This window comes from Rutidosis leptorrhynchoides, unplaced genomic scaffold (assembly GCF_046630445.1).
Source record: "Rutidosis leptorrhynchoides isolate AG116_Rl617_1_P2 unplaced genomic scaffold, CSIRO_AGI_Rlap_v1 contig472, whole genome shotgun sequence".
Taxonomy (NCBI): domain Eukaryota; kingdom Viridiplantae; phylum Streptophyta; class Magnoliopsida; order Asterales; family Asteraceae; genus Rutidosis; species Rutidosis leptorrhynchoides.
In genome coordinates this window covers 15717-32456 of record NW_027266705.1, presented here as the reverse complement: position 1 = coordinate 32456, position 16740 = coordinate 15717, and the positions used below count along the sequence as shown (strand labels likewise).

At 35.5% G+C, this 16740-nt stretch overlaps 2 protein-coding genes, 1 non-coding gene and 1 pseudogene across 3 annotated transcripts; 1 reads left to right on the top strand and 3 right to left on the bottom strand.

Moving 5' to 3' along the window:
• Positions 1-1325: 1325 nt before the first annotated feature.
• On the top strand, positions 1326-1405 carry TRNAL-UAG (transfer RNA leucine (anticodon UAG)). Its single transcript has one exon. It is a non-coding gene; the product is annotated as a tRNA-Leu (tRNA).
• Positions 1406-3241: 1836 nt separating this feature from the next.
• LOC139883914 (uncharacterized) lies at positions 3242-5015 on the bottom strand. The gene is made up of 9 exons (XM_071868012.1): positions 4935-5015; positions 4791-4830; positions 4386-4564; positions 4236-4274; positions 4069-4155; positions 3867-3927; positions 3628-3752; positions 3440-3531; positions 3242-3356 (listed from the first exon to the last, which is right to left on the bottom strand). The coding sequence occupies exons 1-9, from the start codon at positions 5013-5015 to the stop codon at positions 3242-3244; spliced, it is 819 nt and encodes a 272-aa protein (XP_071724113.1).
• Positions 5016-7399: 2384 nt separating this feature from the next.
• LOC139883913 (uncharacterized) lies at positions 7400-10259 on the bottom strand. Its single transcript, XM_071868011.1, has 4 exons — positions 8733-10259; positions 8338-8484; positions 8108-8224; positions 7400-8011 (listed from the first exon to the last, which is right to left on the bottom strand). The coding sequence occupies exons 1-4, from the start codon at positions 10257-10259 to the stop codon at positions 7400-7402; spliced, it is 2403 nt and encodes an 800-aa protein (XP_071724112.1).
• A 5310-nt stretch (positions 10260-15569) lies between these two features.
• On the bottom strand, positions 15570-16463 carry LOC139883910 (zinc finger protein ZAT9-like; annotated as a pseudogene).
• Positions 16464-16740: the final 277 nt, after the last annotated feature.

Below are 16740 nucleotides of genomic sequence, written 5' to 3'. Positions count from 1 at the left end.
ACAAACGGATAATCGAGGAAAAAGTCGTAAGCTATTAGCCGTAAAGTGGTCCCATTTATTAGACTATTGATAGCTATTAGTCGTAAGTATTAAACACTCCAAAAGGTTTTACTAGGAGTCAAAGTTATCTTAATAGATTTTAGAGTGGATCCTATGACTATGAGATAGTAAGATCGTAAATTGATAAGATTATAAAAGATCGAAAGATCTCAATTTTTATAGGTTACTAGAAATTAGTCTCATCAATAAATTTATCACTATCGTTACTAGCATTATTGAAATTAAGTCAACATCATTATGGTATATGTAGTTGGAAAAAATGACAAAAAATAGTCTAATTTTTTGCGTAAATAATATTAAAAAAAAGGAGTATTACGGTCAAGATCATAGATCCTATAGATCCTAGGTTTAAACGATTTTCCTTTAAAATCGGAATTATTTACTTTGCAAAGGGTGACTCGAGAAATCGTATATTTTTCTATTCATTATGGATAAAATTAGGGCTTTGAGCCAAGTTGTGCCTGATTTTGGACTGGTGATCAAGAAAAGATCGTCAAAGTTTTTAGATTTGAAATTTTGTAGCATCCACATATAACCATTCATCATCTCGTATAAAAGCTCGAACTAGAATCCTCGATATTCAACACAATGTTCAGAGATCCAGCCCTTTTCTCTTTGTAGGGTTTTGGATATCTCCTCAAAGCTAGAAATAGAATAGCTTCTTTCAACTTCTTATTCTTCCTCTTTCGTTTTGCGGCACAAAGCATTCTTCATCGAACAATGACAAGGATTGGTTTTGCCATAGATGTAACTTTAAAATTCTCCAGAGAGGCATATAACGTATTGAAAGGTAAGGGGCGATTTTTTAGGGATACGAGAGTGTCCATTTATAATAGACAAAAGAGTGGAATGATTATTGTATAAAATGTGGAAAGATTAAAATTAGCCGGGTCCTAGGTATGAAATTATGAGACATTTAGATCCCACCATTTTGAATTTCTAACTGCTATGTTGTCTCATTTACACAAAATTTCAACGTGACCTGGCGCGAGTATACGATGAGGTATAAGGATCCTAACTTAATTGGAAAGGATGTACGATATGGAAGACATTTCACTTAATCTAAGGACCCTACGATAAATACACACATTTTGAGGGTGTCCGAAACAAAACAGAAATGCTCTAGAAACTAGATTAATATTCATTGGGGACTAAATTCAACCTAAATCATTTGAATAGAGCTGATGCCGCTGTTCTGAAACAATAGGGATTAATTAAACCTAAATCTTTGATTATAAAATTTTACTTTGCCAACATAATAATAAGACAGTTTGGCCGAGTGGTCTAAGGCGCCAGATTTAGGCTCTGGTCCGAAAGGGCGTGGGTTCAAATCCCACAGCTGTCACTTTTTTCGCATCCTTATTAACCGCCGCCTTGCTCATACTCTCGAAGCTCCTACATTTACTCACGAAATGCCACACACATTAGAGTTTTCAGATTTGAACTTTTGTAGCATCCTTCTATAATCATTCATCAAAGCTCCTTCAAACCAGAATCCTCTCCCTTTTCTTTTGGTAGGGTTTTGGAAATCTCCTCGAAGTTGGAATAGCTTCTCTCGACTTCTTCATCTTCATCTTTCGTTTTCGGCTCAACGCATTCATCGGCAGTGGCAAGGATTGGCTGTGCCATGGATATAACTTTGAAATGTTCTGTGACAAAGTGGATATAGGCGTAATGAAATGTAAGGGGTGATTTTTGGGTGATACGAGAGTGTCCTTTTCATAATAAATCTTCCTTGCATATTGTATAACACATCATTTCTTATACATAAATATCAAAATTTGACACATATAATTCTCAGGAGGCACATAAGATAAATAAATAAATAAAAGAGCATAGTTATTATTGTATAAAATGTAGAAAGATTATAATTAATCGAGACCTAGGAATTTATGAGACATTTGATCTTCACCCACCCGTTCTACGGTATATATACACGTCCCCAATTCCGTTTCTGGAACAAGACGAAACATGTTCCGTATACAAAACGAACGTTATAATAATAGTATTCAATACGGACTGAATTAAAACCGTCATTTGAATGGAGATGGTGTCGCAATTCAGAAACAATTGGTACCAATTGTCAGGTTTTCTAATCCTTGAAAAAGGCGCTGGCTTTGGTCCGGGCGTGGGTTCAAATCCCACAACTGTCATCCAACTTAGGCAGATAACATACAAAATGATACTCCCTCCGTCCCTTTTTATGTGTCGCTTTTATTAATTTCACCTAAATTAAGAAACTTCCTTTTTTCGGACAACAATATATCAACATAGACCAAAATACCTTTGATTTTATCATAAATTACATTTAACTGCACAATATTTTCTTTTTGTTTATTCGTCAAATGGCTACCACGCCTCCATAACCGCCGCCTCGCACATGAAATTCTCCAATCAATTCCTTTATGCTGCCTCTCTCCTTCCTTATCAAGAATAGAAAAAATCTACGGATAGCGAATGGAAGCGGTCGATCTCCCCATGCTTGAACAGCTGCTCTCCGCGCATCGAGATTTGAACTCGACGTCAACGACGAAAGCTGCAGCTGAGGTTCTCGTTTTCGCTTCAAACACATGGAGTGACCTAAGATTCGAAATTCTTCGACTTGTTCTTCTCCTATCTACTGGTTAGCGTCGACGCCGCCGAGTGCCGCACCGTTCTAATGAATATCGTTTACATCGTTGTCGTGGTGGCGATTCTCCAATAACTGAAGAGGGATCGGTGGCTGCCTAGCTATGTGGGTATTCTGGTGGCTTGAGTCGAGTTGAAGAGGGATTGAGCCGTCTGCAATTTGTGACCGACTTGAGCAGTTTAGATCTAGTTTTGTTTTCTTTTAAGATCTGACGTAATTCTATTCAAGAGAATGTAGAATTCAATATTTTATGAAATGAGAGTATAATGGATAATTTAACCTCAGATTTTCTATAAATGACATTTATTTAAAGACAAAAAAAGTTGTCAAAAGTGACACTTAAAAAGTGACGGAGGAAGTAGATTGGTGTCACTATGATTTCTCCTTCTCCCAACATCTGCTCAAGTGAATTTTGAGAAGGAAAAAGAATTCAGAAGTTGAAAATAAAATGCACTTTAAAGCCTTTGTTTCTATTATCGATCTGATTTTCAGCTGCACCAGGACAAATAATTGACATATTTTCCATGTCATAAATTAAAAAAGAAGATAAGTTTATATGTCCGTCAAGAGTAATGAAAATATAATCACAACATATGCCATGAAAAGGAAGAGCGCGATCTGAATGAGGAACTTCGGATTTTCCCTCATGTTTGGCGACGTGACTGACCTGCAATCCATTACACATTACCCCTTTGAGGAAAAACATTTGTGAACTGAATATGGATCAACACTGCAGTAAATGATTTTTACCGAGCAATTCGCTGTGAAAGACGGTGAAAAGGTAAACTCTGGATGGAAACAATGCCTGGTCCTGTCAGAACGCCGGTGATTACATTATCACCCTGCAATTTTAGAAACAGTCGTGAATTAGGGACTAAAAAAGAGAATTTTTTTATTTTTTTTACATGAAGGAAATTTCCAGTTTAATAAGTATGTACCCCAAATATTGCTCTGCGGACAGGACCATTGTACTTGATCTGGGTATTGACTGAGGATGTAATGGCAACAATGCAAGACACGTCAACAGACAAAACTTCGCCTACCTCGAGATTTTTCTGGACAACTATCAAAAAAGGAAAAGCCCACAATAGTTTTCTCTTCTCAATTAGCTTTTGAAGATGTGTATATTCAACTTTTCTTAATAAGGTTATCAATCAATAATACAAAAGACAAATACCAGATCCACCACCAATAATGAACGCAAGTCCCTGACCAGACAACTTTTGTCTCAAGAATACCTGCAATGACATCAACAAGCCATTTTTACATAAATATGGAGATAATAGAGTAGCAAAGATTTTACTACATGAAGATTTGACAGAGAATTCAGATTTTAAAGAGCAGAAGGCTCAAGGAAACTGGAAGGAAAATGATCTCACCTCAATACCAACAACTGCATTACGTGCCCTCTGATCAATCGTACTACTGACTTTAACATCGTTAACGGAACAGAGAAATGTGTCCGGCTACAAAAACAGTTTGGCAAACCACATAAATTCAAGCTGACTAAAAGAGAAATAAGAAGTAGCGCAAAATTCAACTCTACCTGACAGAGAATCTCACCACCAAACATTGCTAAATCCAGCTGCAAAAACCATGTCAAATAAGGAATTTTAATCAGTTTTATCAAAAAAATAATTTACTGATAATGATATATGCAGAGAATCAAAATTATATTGAAGGTTAGAGCACAGACTGGGAGAATCCTTGCAAGAGAAGGTGCTGCAATTCCAATAAATCCATCACTTGGCCCAGGATTTCGAAGAACTACATTTGTAACACTCCTTCCAAAAAGCCAATGCACAATGCCAGCTTCAATTTCAGGGGTGTATACGTTTTCCATCTCAATGCCCCCAGACATGAAGCACATAGATCCTACATGGACCGAGACGGAGTAGTAATTAAATCTAAGACTAAGCAATCAGAAAACCAAATCGAACATGTTATGAAGTGGCATTATGATAAACTTAAGGGTCCAGAAAGATTATTGAGTTTAATACACGCAGTACACATAAATTTTCGAGGAAAATATATGTTGATGCTAATAAACGGAGAAGCACGAGAATAGTAAGCTATAAACAAAGACCAAGAACCTACTTACCAGGTTTTGCTACTACTTTCTCATTAGCTTTCAACATAATCTGGGAATAAGAACAATCATCATCAACACTTCTTACAAGATTAATATCAGCAAGCAAAACCATACTTATGAAGACATGTAAAAAATATTAATAACCATTTTTACCTGCACGACCTGAGCTTCACCACCTAATATCTGAAATGGTATCACTGCATCTTGCTGACTCTGGAATAAGTCAATATTCATATTTTGATGTTAGAATGATAAGTTGATAATACTAAAGTGTAATTTTGCAGTTTAACAAAAGATAATTCATTACCATTACAAGTACGCAGCAGCCAAACCAAGACATGATAACTTAACATCACGTCTTGACTCAGAAATGTATTATACAGGCCATATAAACTCTTGCAATTACTAAATCATGTATTTTCCAAAAAAAGAAAAAAACTCGTAAAATGCTATTATGCACCTAGTCAATTCGAACGACACGTGAGTAGTTGTATTTGTTCGCATTTCAACTAAAGTTATAAGTTTTTACTCAATTGAACTCCACTAAGGTGTGAATAGCACCAAAGCAGCTACGATCAGCTACAATTCAGAAACCATTATAAAGAAGCTTTCACAATTCTCATTTCTTTCCTAAAACAATCAGCAGTTTTTCTCAATCTCCATACGCCCAAACTAAACAAACACACTAAATAGTCGCAACTCGCATGGATCGTATTCATGAAATGGCAGTGAACTAAACTTGAACTTAACAAAATTAACATAATCTCCACGAAATTAGCTCAAACAGGGGACTTCACATAAAATTTCAGTAATCGAGTACACGAAAATTAAAAAAAAAGAAAAAGAAAAAAAAGAAGATACATTTCACGAATTAATTACTTAAATATTATTTTGTTTTTAAAGGTGGACAGAAAATGTGGTCGAAGGTGGTTGGTGAACAAAAATACAGGGATCGAGTTCTGAGAACTCGATTTTCTTGCCATTATTAAATAATTAATACTTAATCTATTTAATTAAGCAAAAATGGAAGCTAAGATCTCAAAATATTTTGAGAGTGATTTTTTATGATTAGATCATGATTGTGGTGTGATTGTGTATCTAAACCAAGTTCGCAAACCAAAAACTCGAACATGCAAAAACGCAATTCAGGAACACGAACATGCAGAAGTCGGAATCCAAGAACTCGATTTTGCCATGTACGTGTACCAAGAATACGATCTTGGTGAAACCGACAAACAAATTGCTAGACTCAAGATTATTTGGAAGTCGAATTGCTTTGAAAAATCTTTGCTTATTCGTGGACTAGGAACACGAACATGATTTTTTTATAAAATTCACTGTGTATTTCATATGAAAAGCGCACAACAACAAGATTTTTAATCAAGAGGATTTCCAATCAAATAATTAGAGAGATAATGACTTGTACGTGTAAATATAAAGTTAGGATAGAATATTCACATGATATTTTGTCTTTGGCAAATGTATGTTTTGCTAGTGCTCATACGATCTTGGGATGTTAACTACCTCTAATATGAGTTGTTTTTGTATGAATATTTTTTTGGTAATTCAAAATTATATTGGATTGAAAAAATAAAATAAAAGATGGAACAGGAAGGTAGATGATTGTTATACAACGTTCGGGTTCTAAGAACCCGAACATCATCTTTTAATTTTTGGAAATGCAAGATCGTGTTCTTAGAATGCGAACATTATTTTGGTTCCAAGCAAGATGGGGTTCTTAGAACCCGATCATTGTCAATTTTACCAAAACCGTGTTCTTGGAACACGAACATCATAATTTTTTGGATAACAAATTCGTGTTCTCAAAACACAAAATTCTTAATCACAATTAAACAAGTTCGCGTTCTCAAAACTCGAAATCTGTATTCTATCTCTACAAATTCATTTCAAGTACTAAGACTGTAGCGTACTCATTTATAGCTCCAGAAGATCAATACACAAAAAGAATATGTAAATCGTTTAGGTGTTTCTGATTTTCAGTTTTGGAGACTCCATTTTCAATGACCAGATCGAAGCTAATTCCCCCAACAACGAAAATTTTTAACGAACAAATCGAAGACGATAAGAGTTAGTGTTACGAAAATATCCCTGATACGACTTTCCGAGCTGCCGAGATTCGGTAAAGTGGAATAGGGGCATTTGAGTAAGTTCAGTTGTTAGTGCCACGTGCACATTGTACTGCGATTTGTTTTTAGGGAGCTTACGTGGATTTGATCTCGTGGCAAAACTGTATTGGTTGTATTGTCAGCATTTTCAGACTGGCGATAATGCCAATTACAAGTCAAATTTTATGTCGTACGGATACTTTATGAATGTTAATAATAACATTCGTCCTCTCAGAGATAGAAGGCTTGAATCTGATCGGAAACATATCGGAAAAATCACGTATGAGTTTCTCTATCGCTTGAACTATCAAGGGAATTAGAATAAAGTAGAAGAAATATAGAGATCAGAATAAACACAGAGAGAGATAAATTTCACTCTTTCTTTTACCAGAAAAGCCAAAATACAAACACAATGTATCAGAACTATCCTTTTAACAGAGATTCTTTCAGGTAAACTCTATACAATATCTTCTTCTACGCTCATCTAAACTGTCAAAACAGTTTCCTAAACATTCTATTCAAAATGGCAAATACACAGAACATGAGCAAAACCATCATAACCTTTTTAGAAGCTAGCACACGGAGATTCACCTTTACACCTCTTTTCCTCAAGAAGTTCACCATAGAAGCGCCCAACATTAGAAGCCATGAGCCAACTGCCAATAAAACGGCCTTCAAAGTTTCGGAAGTTCCGGAAACACAATCGACGCCGTCGGAAACCTCAACATAAGACCATTTCGGGGATACATTGGGACTCGGCGCACGATTCAATCCTAGAATGTCATTCAGCCAATTCGACAGCAATATGAGAAGTTTCACAAGACATGCGATTTCGTCGTCGGAAACTGGGCGATTCATCCAGTCACCCTTGTACTTGATATCGGCAAATTTATAGTTTCCGACTCCTCTAGGCTTGAATATCTCATCACGGGATTTTTGAGGCTGATTCCCTCCTTCAGGAGAGATCGAAATCGGCTTAAGAGTAGTGTTTCCACCGAAAACACAGCAAACGTGTGCCTTCAAGGAATCTATGCATTGAAGATTCTGCGCGAGATTATTACGAGAAGTGGCTTGTAACTCTGCTTCTGCACGAAGAATGAACAACTGGATCGACAGTATTATGTCATCACAAAAACCCTTGTCAGTAAAATTGTAATAGACAAGACGAAAACAATAGAAGGCAAAAGTCTGCAATGAAACCTGAAGCAATTGTTGTCCACCATCTTCCCCATTGTCGAAAAGCTTAAGATCTTTGTTCCATTTATCATGCAAGAAAGATCCATCGGCATCACTCTCACATAAGCCATCTTCCCAGTCCTGCGGTGAACATCAAATCATTGAAAAACCAAATCAACAGCAAAACGGAAAAGATTAAAGATGAAATATAATAAGAAAAAAAAGTAGGCAAATGAATCAAAAGTCAAATCTACCTGCAACTGTTCCTGAATTGAAGGCACAAATCTCTGCAAACTACCTGGCGTTCCTTTGCCTGTTGAAGCTTGTTTGAGATGGAAAACAGTATACATATTCCTTAAAAGCTCGGTCAACTCTTTAGATGATGACAATATGGTCATAATCTGAGCAACAGAGAAAGATAGGACATAGAAAGTTCATAACACCACATAGAAAGCCAAGCAGGTAATTGACATTTAAGTGACTGACAATGCAAAAGCCAAAAAGAATCAACCATTCTCAGAACCATGCCACAATAAAGCTAGATAGATTTAATAGCATCGACACAATAAATACTATAAACCAAAAGGAACATGATTACAAGTTACTACTGTAATCATGGCAAAGCAAATTTTTTGATTTTGAGGTTTACCTTCAACACCATCTGTACTATTACTTCTGGATCAGTATGAAGGAACTTGTGCGCAAACCCGATAAAATGCATAACCAAGGAGCTATAGTAGAGATAGTTTGACAGCACATATCCCTGCCAAAAGTTTGAATATCCAGAACCCTGCAACTGATTCTCTTTCCTCAAATCCTTGCCACGATCCACAATCTCATCGAGCTCAGTAAAATCAGCAGAAATAGCCGCCCATGGTTCTAAATAAGCCGTCCAAACCGAAAAAACTTGAGACACATTCTTAATAGAACTACCAAGCGGACAAAACAAGAATGCCCTCAAGATAAACCTATACAAAGGCCTCTGTATACAGCCATTCCACAACCCGACTGATTGAACACAGGATGTGACTGCTGCAACATCCTTTGATTTCAAACCCTCAAATGGGGACCCATTAACCTTCCACCTTGGACTATTACTATATTCAACAGTACTCTCACTCAAACCACTGCTTGAAAATGTGCTCAAATTCAAATACTTCACAAACAACTTAACAACTTCTCCCAATCCCACTGTTGGAGGAGCCTCCCCCAGTACTGATCGTAATGGATTTGACACACCGAGTGGCTTGCATGAACTAATCGGCAGAGGTGAAAAATCATTATCGACTAACCAGTAATGAACCAAAGTATTAACCAAAAACTCAGCTCGCATTATGACTGAACCATCATTTATGCTTGAGTAATGTAGCAGCGAGCTACGATAGGGTTGATGAGCATTCAAGTCATTTATAGGCACAAAGGCTTTCAAGTATGCATATAAAAGACACATATAAAGATTGCACTCTAATTTCTGCTCTGGTTTGCGATTGATGCTACTTGGTAAACCTATAATTGAAGAAGTCCAGTTCTCCAATTTGTACTTCATATCCTTTTTCGTCAAGAAAGAATTTGTATTCTCGCCACTTGCCTTACATATTGGATAATAAGCAAACCAAAACATGTAATACTCAAAAACATTTAGCTGGACTTGATACAAAGATCCCTTAATCGAGTCTTCTTTCACTTTACCTATGAAGAGCGGGCAGAAATCAGCTAAAACACGGGCATAATTCTGCACGGAGAGCATCAATCTTGCCCATACCGGCAGTCGCTCAACTGGAAACACGTATTTGACGAGGCACTGATTATCAACCGCCGAAATCGCCTTCAAAAGCAATCCATCAGGAGCAAGGAGAGAGAAAACGCGAGAAGCGAACTCTGCGTCATTCGATTGAACAATCACATCAATCCATCCGTTGGTTTTGGAGGTTGGCGCGGCCGCGACGGAGGCGGCGGAGGAAGGAGAGGCGTCACTGAAGCCAAACAGCTTACAGATGAGAGTCGGAAATGTGAGGGAGAAGAAGTGACGGAGCTGATCGGGGGAGTGCGAGTGCAGGAAAGACTCGATGGAAGCGCAAGCGGCGGCGATTTGAGATTGTGTGGAGGAAGATAGGATGGTGGAAGCTAGGTCTTGAGACTGTGAGAGAGAATCGACGGTGTATGAGTGAGGGAGCATGGTCGATTTTTACAGATTCCGGCGAGTTGTAGTGGAAACAAACACTGATTAGGGTTTCTATTGAATGGATTAAAGGGGAAGATGAGAAAAAGAGGGCTTTTTTCTTTGTTTTGAATGAGAAGATTAGGCAAATGGCGGGTTTTATTGTCGAGAGAGACTGTCAGAGAAAGAGAGACTCTGTATACGTGGCGATGAATTCGAAGTCGGTTATATCTGGGTTGTGGAGTGACATAGCTAGAATAAAAGTTCGGGGTTCAATATACATTAATGATAAATTGATGTAGTTCATTTAAACTGTTTAAATGCAAATTCCTAAAATTTAAGGACTGTTTAGTTAAATAAACTAAATTGAGGGGGGTTCAAATGAGTCCATTTGGCTACGTCACTTGTGGGGCCCAGTTTTAGGTTTTATTTCATTTTTTGTAGTATCGTTCTTTGACGCTTCACCCGATTCAGTACCAAAACGACAATGATGTGTTCATCTTCCTGGTGGTTTTTACTTTTGACTGTAACAACATCGTGGGAGGGGACCATAATTCGGTAATACGCTCCGATCATGAATGGATCGTAAATGTTTAAATCGTCGTAGAATTTCTTTGTTTCGAATTCTGACAAAAGACAGGTCAAAATTTACGCGTGTTGCTCGTTTTTTTTTTGTTTTCTTGGATGAAACAATTACTTTCACGGTATTTTTCATACTCATTTTCTCACATTTATCAACAATTAATCCATTATACTTTGATAAAATTTCAGAAGAAAATGTTTGGTATGACTAAATTTATTTTCAAAATATTTTCCTAGTATATGCCTCAATTATCCACTCAATCCTCTTTAATAAATCGAGTAATTAATAAGATGATCCGTCAATTCTCTTTACAATATCGGTCCGTTGATCTATTTCAGTTCGACTTCGATTAAGTCGGAAAAAAAAAATCAATTATGATTTTGGTTTTATTAGCTTAGGGCAACGCTAACAAGTTTAAGGGCTTGAACTTAATGGACTATTATTTTATTACGGGCTCACATCTGTCACATGCAAAAGAAAGAAGGCAAATTACGGGTTGACGGCTGAAACTTTAAATCGGTCCAACCAAAACCCAAATAAGATTTGGGAAATCCAAATCACAATTGGGTTCGCATATTGGTCTAATGTTTGAAATGATAGATCCATAAGTTTTGTCTTTAGAGGACCAGATTTTAGTACTCTCTCTTCATCCACTTTTAAATGACATAATTTGGGATTTTTTTTTTAGGATTAAAAATTCTAATTGTTGTAAATATTACTCTCTCCGTATATAAATAGACGACGTTTTTGATAATTTTTTTTATCTTTCAATAGTTGATGTTTTGAAGATATCAATGTATTTTTTTCATTTATATCCCTCCACTAACTTTATGTATGCATATAATTAATAATTTAAGTGGGAAAGAGAAATGATGAATTAAGGATAATTTATGTATGAGAATTAATGATATTAGTATGTGTGAAAAGTTCTAAAACATCTTATAAGTAATGCTTATTTTATTTTTTACTATGAAGATATAAATGGAAAAAAATATTAAAATTTGACATGTAACCATTATTTATTAACAATATATAAAGAATATTGTGTCAATATTCATGGGCGAAGGGGGTAAATTTTATTTTGTCACGCATTCCATTTTTCGTTTTTCTCCTTATTGGTGGTTTCATTTATATATCCAGCTTCATTGATCATAGATATGGAGTTTTTCCTAATACTTCAATGCTACTTCATCCATGTCTAGGGACTCCTTTTGGAATGAATATTGTTAAAGACTAGCTAGTCATAAAAGTTACTTACTACGAAGTGACCCTTAACAACTTGATCAATAAAATATGAATCACAATTCAATGATCAAGAAAACTATAGCAAATAACTTGAGATTCTCTATATGCCAAAATGGGAGTGGCCTTAATAATAAGACATTAAATAAAAGTAGATGAAAGAGTTGGATCTAATAGTTAGGTAACCAAAGCTTGAAGGACGCGAAGTAACATCTCTCACATATAATGTGGAACAAAAATAAGCTAAAATTTAGATACAGAAGAGTGTGATGATTGTCGGGGCTTAAAAGTGCACACAAGAAATAACATTCTCAAATCTCATGTAATGTATTTTTTTATTTTTTTGCTAAAAAAATCTCATCTAATGTAAATAATGACTCTACACAATTAACAATATTATTACAATAACATGCTAGTTTGCCAAGGCAAGCTATATATGCGCGCAACTCTACTCTTTAAGTAGCAACTCGTGGCTAACATTGGGTGCTGAATGATGGTGTTGTTTGTGGTGTGACACGACCTAATATTCTCCAAACAGAAACATTACACAAGTTTTTATTTTGTGTCCGAAACATGTTCTGTCTGAAATTGAATGATAAATGAATACTTTTTGCGGATGTTTGGAGTAAGACAACTAGACAAGCATGTTCTAGACACAAAAAGAGGATATTTTTCTTTTCAAATATGTTTCGATAAGCTAAACCTTTTGATAAACTATTATCGATACAAATTAAAAAAAAAATCTCGAATAGATAACATTTTCTAGTGAACATAATCCGTCGCATTGTTAAGATGGCAATGCATGCGAAATTTTATGTTGCAATCTTACAACGCTTTTCAGGAAAACATGTGCAATTCTCTTACATGATCGATTAATCTTTCATTCAAACTTGTCAAGCTGGGAAAGAATCTGAATCTCACAATGGCCATATATAGAATCATCATTAGTCCTTCATAATCAAGTTACGACATTGCGGCTCGATCGATCGATCTTGCCTTAAATGAAGAGGAACAAATCTTAATTAGGTGAAAAATAAAAGGTATGAAAACTAAGGAAGCTAGCTTTTCTTTCCGCAATACACATGTTCCTTATCTCTCACTCAATTGTAATGCAAATTACACATCCTATATATTGGTCAATCACTTTTCAAATGTATGATATTTGCATATGAATTTATTTTTCATTTTTTTTAATAATGGAGGGAATATTTTTTATTATTAAAATTTAGGATGCCGATCGAACTGTGTAAATTATCGATAATCCGGCGGATGAAACCCTAGCCTCAAAACTAAGTAAAGCTGTTATTATCGGAAAACCATTGCATATGAAGTGTCGGATATCCTAAATTCAAGATTTTTAGATAGATATTAATATACACACTATACCACATTACAAAATGGGCTACACATTTCTTACCTTGCAAGATCTATAAAAAACTATTTTGTCATCTATATATGGATCCATATGAAACATTTTTATTTATTTAAAAATAAAACATAAAAAATCAAAGAAATTTTTATATACACTACGTACTAGTACTAAATAAGAGTCGTTGAGTTACTTTAAATTAACTTGAGATAGGTTAGGTAATTAGGTAGGAATTAATTTTGTGATTGCAACTTCAGATTCCTTAATTAGACTGCCCACTTAACTTAAGCTTAAGCATAGCATTTTCATAGTTAAAAGTCTCACTAAGAAAGAAATCACATCACATGCATAGTCCAAAATCTACAATATATATATATATATATATATATACACACACATACTTTATCCAACAAAATGCCTGGTTGTTCTTTTGGACAGTTAATAAAAGTAAATTAGTTACAGACAGAACAATAAAAGCTTTATGATGATGATAATGATAATATTAATAATAAAATTGGTATTTATGAATCTGGCTTTTTCTTCGATACGAATAGAATTATAATATGGCACGGTAATGACAACTCTTTTTTATCCAGATATCGTTCATTTCAAGGCACACATTTTTTGCTCAAGTTGGATTGGATGCATCTAATTTCACACTCTTCGAATATTATCCACAACTCCTTTCACAATCTTTATTTTGTTTATACAATACCGAAGGATACAACGGTAACCATGTCGTATCTTGAAGGAGAAAGATCATAAGATAATTAAACGTTTAAAAAATGATATTTGTTGGGGGCAATCTTAAATTTTTGAATAGATATAAATTTCCGACAAATTGTTGTTGAATTAATCGTAAATTATAGTAAGATATCAATAAGATGTTGGATGCAAGCGTGCCGTGATAAGCTAGTCGGACTTCTAAGGAGATGTCACATGATATATATACAGATCGTCGGAGACGATACTTGTTGGATGAGACCCGAACATAAAATTTTCTAGCAAAATGCCATTGAAATTGGTCTGAACTAATAACAAAAGAAAATATATTACTATTCCATCAATTGAACCGGACCAGTCAGATCTTTGATTTTATTCTGGAGCATTGGTTGTTCGATTCCATTGATCGTTTTTTTCCTCGTCAATCGTCATCCCATAAAAAATTTTGGATGAAGGGTACAAATCTTTTAAGATAAGTAAACGGTGGTGTGGTGTTCCCGTGTGAGAGGGGGGATTCCATTTGTCCAGGTAGACAAAACCCATGACGTAGCAAAAAAAATATGTATCAAATAATATTGGTTAACTTTTGAGGCAATAGAAAGGGTTTTACAATACAAAAAAACTAGACAAGCACAGCTGTTAACAAGAATAGGACATATTAACAGAATTGGAAAACACTTTGCAGTTGCACACAGAACCGACTTCTTTTGGTCCACCACCATCCATCACAAAACAATTCACAAGCAAAACAAAGCAATCCCCAAAATAACGACTACTACTGATAGTAGTTACTATTCTTTTCCTTATTTTTTTAAAGGAAAAATAAAATAAAATACTGTATTTCAGAGAGACAGTTACAGCTTACATCAAAAAGTATTTTCTTCTACTTTTCCCAGGAAATTTTCATGCTCTTCTTGGTGGGTTACATTACATTCGTTTAGGTGTGGAATTTTCCAATTTTCAAAATAAAGTAAGATAGAGATGGATTTGTGTACAAGTTGGGTTCGACTCGTGGAGAACGAACTTTGTGTGGGTTGATTGTGTTATATATATATATATATAACACTGGAATTAACACATCGGAATTAACAAGACCAACTAGTAAAATAAATATAATGAAAATTACATTTCTTTTTATTTTATTTTATAATATCGTCAGTTGGAAGTAATGAACGAGTCATTAGATCAGAGAATTGAATTCTTTCATCTGCAGATATTGTTTGTTACAGAAGCAATGTAACACATTAACAAAAAAGATCAACTTTCAAAATAAATCAGCCTAACAATGGATTGGAACCTATTTTCTATGCATAAAAATTAAAATTTACCTAAAAAAAAATCTGCAAATTACCCATTTGAAATTAAAAAAAAAGAAAAAAGAAAAAAAAATCCATTTTTGTAATTAAGATCACTATGCATCTGAAACGACACTGAATTCATCGTCTTCTAATGGAGCCGGCAAGTTGAGATCTATCAAAATGTTGGAACTACTTGCAGCGACGACGACGGCCGCCGTGGGTGACGGCGACAAGTGAGTTCGTTTATGACCACCAAGTGCTTGACCAGACCCAAAAACTTTGTCGCAAAATGGGCATTCGAATATACCATTCCCGTCCTCACCGCCCGCCGGGGGAGGCGCTAACTGCCGCCTCCGCCGCCGCTAGTTTTTCAGAACAAACCCGTCTGTGACTTCCTAATGCTTGAGTCGATCGAAACGTTTTCTTACAATTATCACACTTGACGGAACGTTTCTTTGCTGTATGATCGCCAACTGTTTGTTGTTTTGCTTCAATGATCCAAATGTCTCTAGAAAGCATCATCAGGAAATGGCTACATCTTCTAATTCAGGGGAAGAATAATCAGATACGGACGAGCTCACCTGCTTTGACGGAGACTCGTTCTGATCATGATGATAAAAAATGGCCGCCTCTTTCTTCTTCTTCTTCAACTTTGACTTTTTGACCGTTGAATCACCATCCAATTTCCAGTTCCTCTTAGATCGTCTCTTTGTTGGGTTATTATTAGACTTTGACTCAGTCTCACTCTCTCTGTCTTGAACAATGGAAGACCAAGAATATTCATCAGGATCTGCAAATTTCAAACTTTTCTTGGGATTCTCTCTCAGAACATAAGATTTCTCCTCCTCCACCTCCTCACCTGAAGAAGACGATGACGTGGATGCTGACTGGACTTGGTGGGGTTTTCGAGGGAGAGGGAGAGTTGTCAAGTGAGCTTTCATATGACCTCCTAAAGCTCTACCATTTGCAAAACTTCTTGTACAAAGCTTGCACTGGTGAGTCGCCATTGAAACAGACACACAGAGAGCTTGAGCACTTTCTCTCTCTAGAAAGGTTTGGGAAGTTAGTAAGCATATATAGAGAGAGAAAGGAAGAGATATGGAAAACTTAAAAGGAGTAGTTGACAAGCATTCCTCCACCAAAAGACACACACTAACCAAAAATTATGATTTGGAGATAAATATATTAAAATAAATAAATAAATAAACAGTTGTAAAATGTTGAAAACAAATGATATAATCACAGATAATGTAATTAATTTTTCGTTAATTTAATTGGAAATGG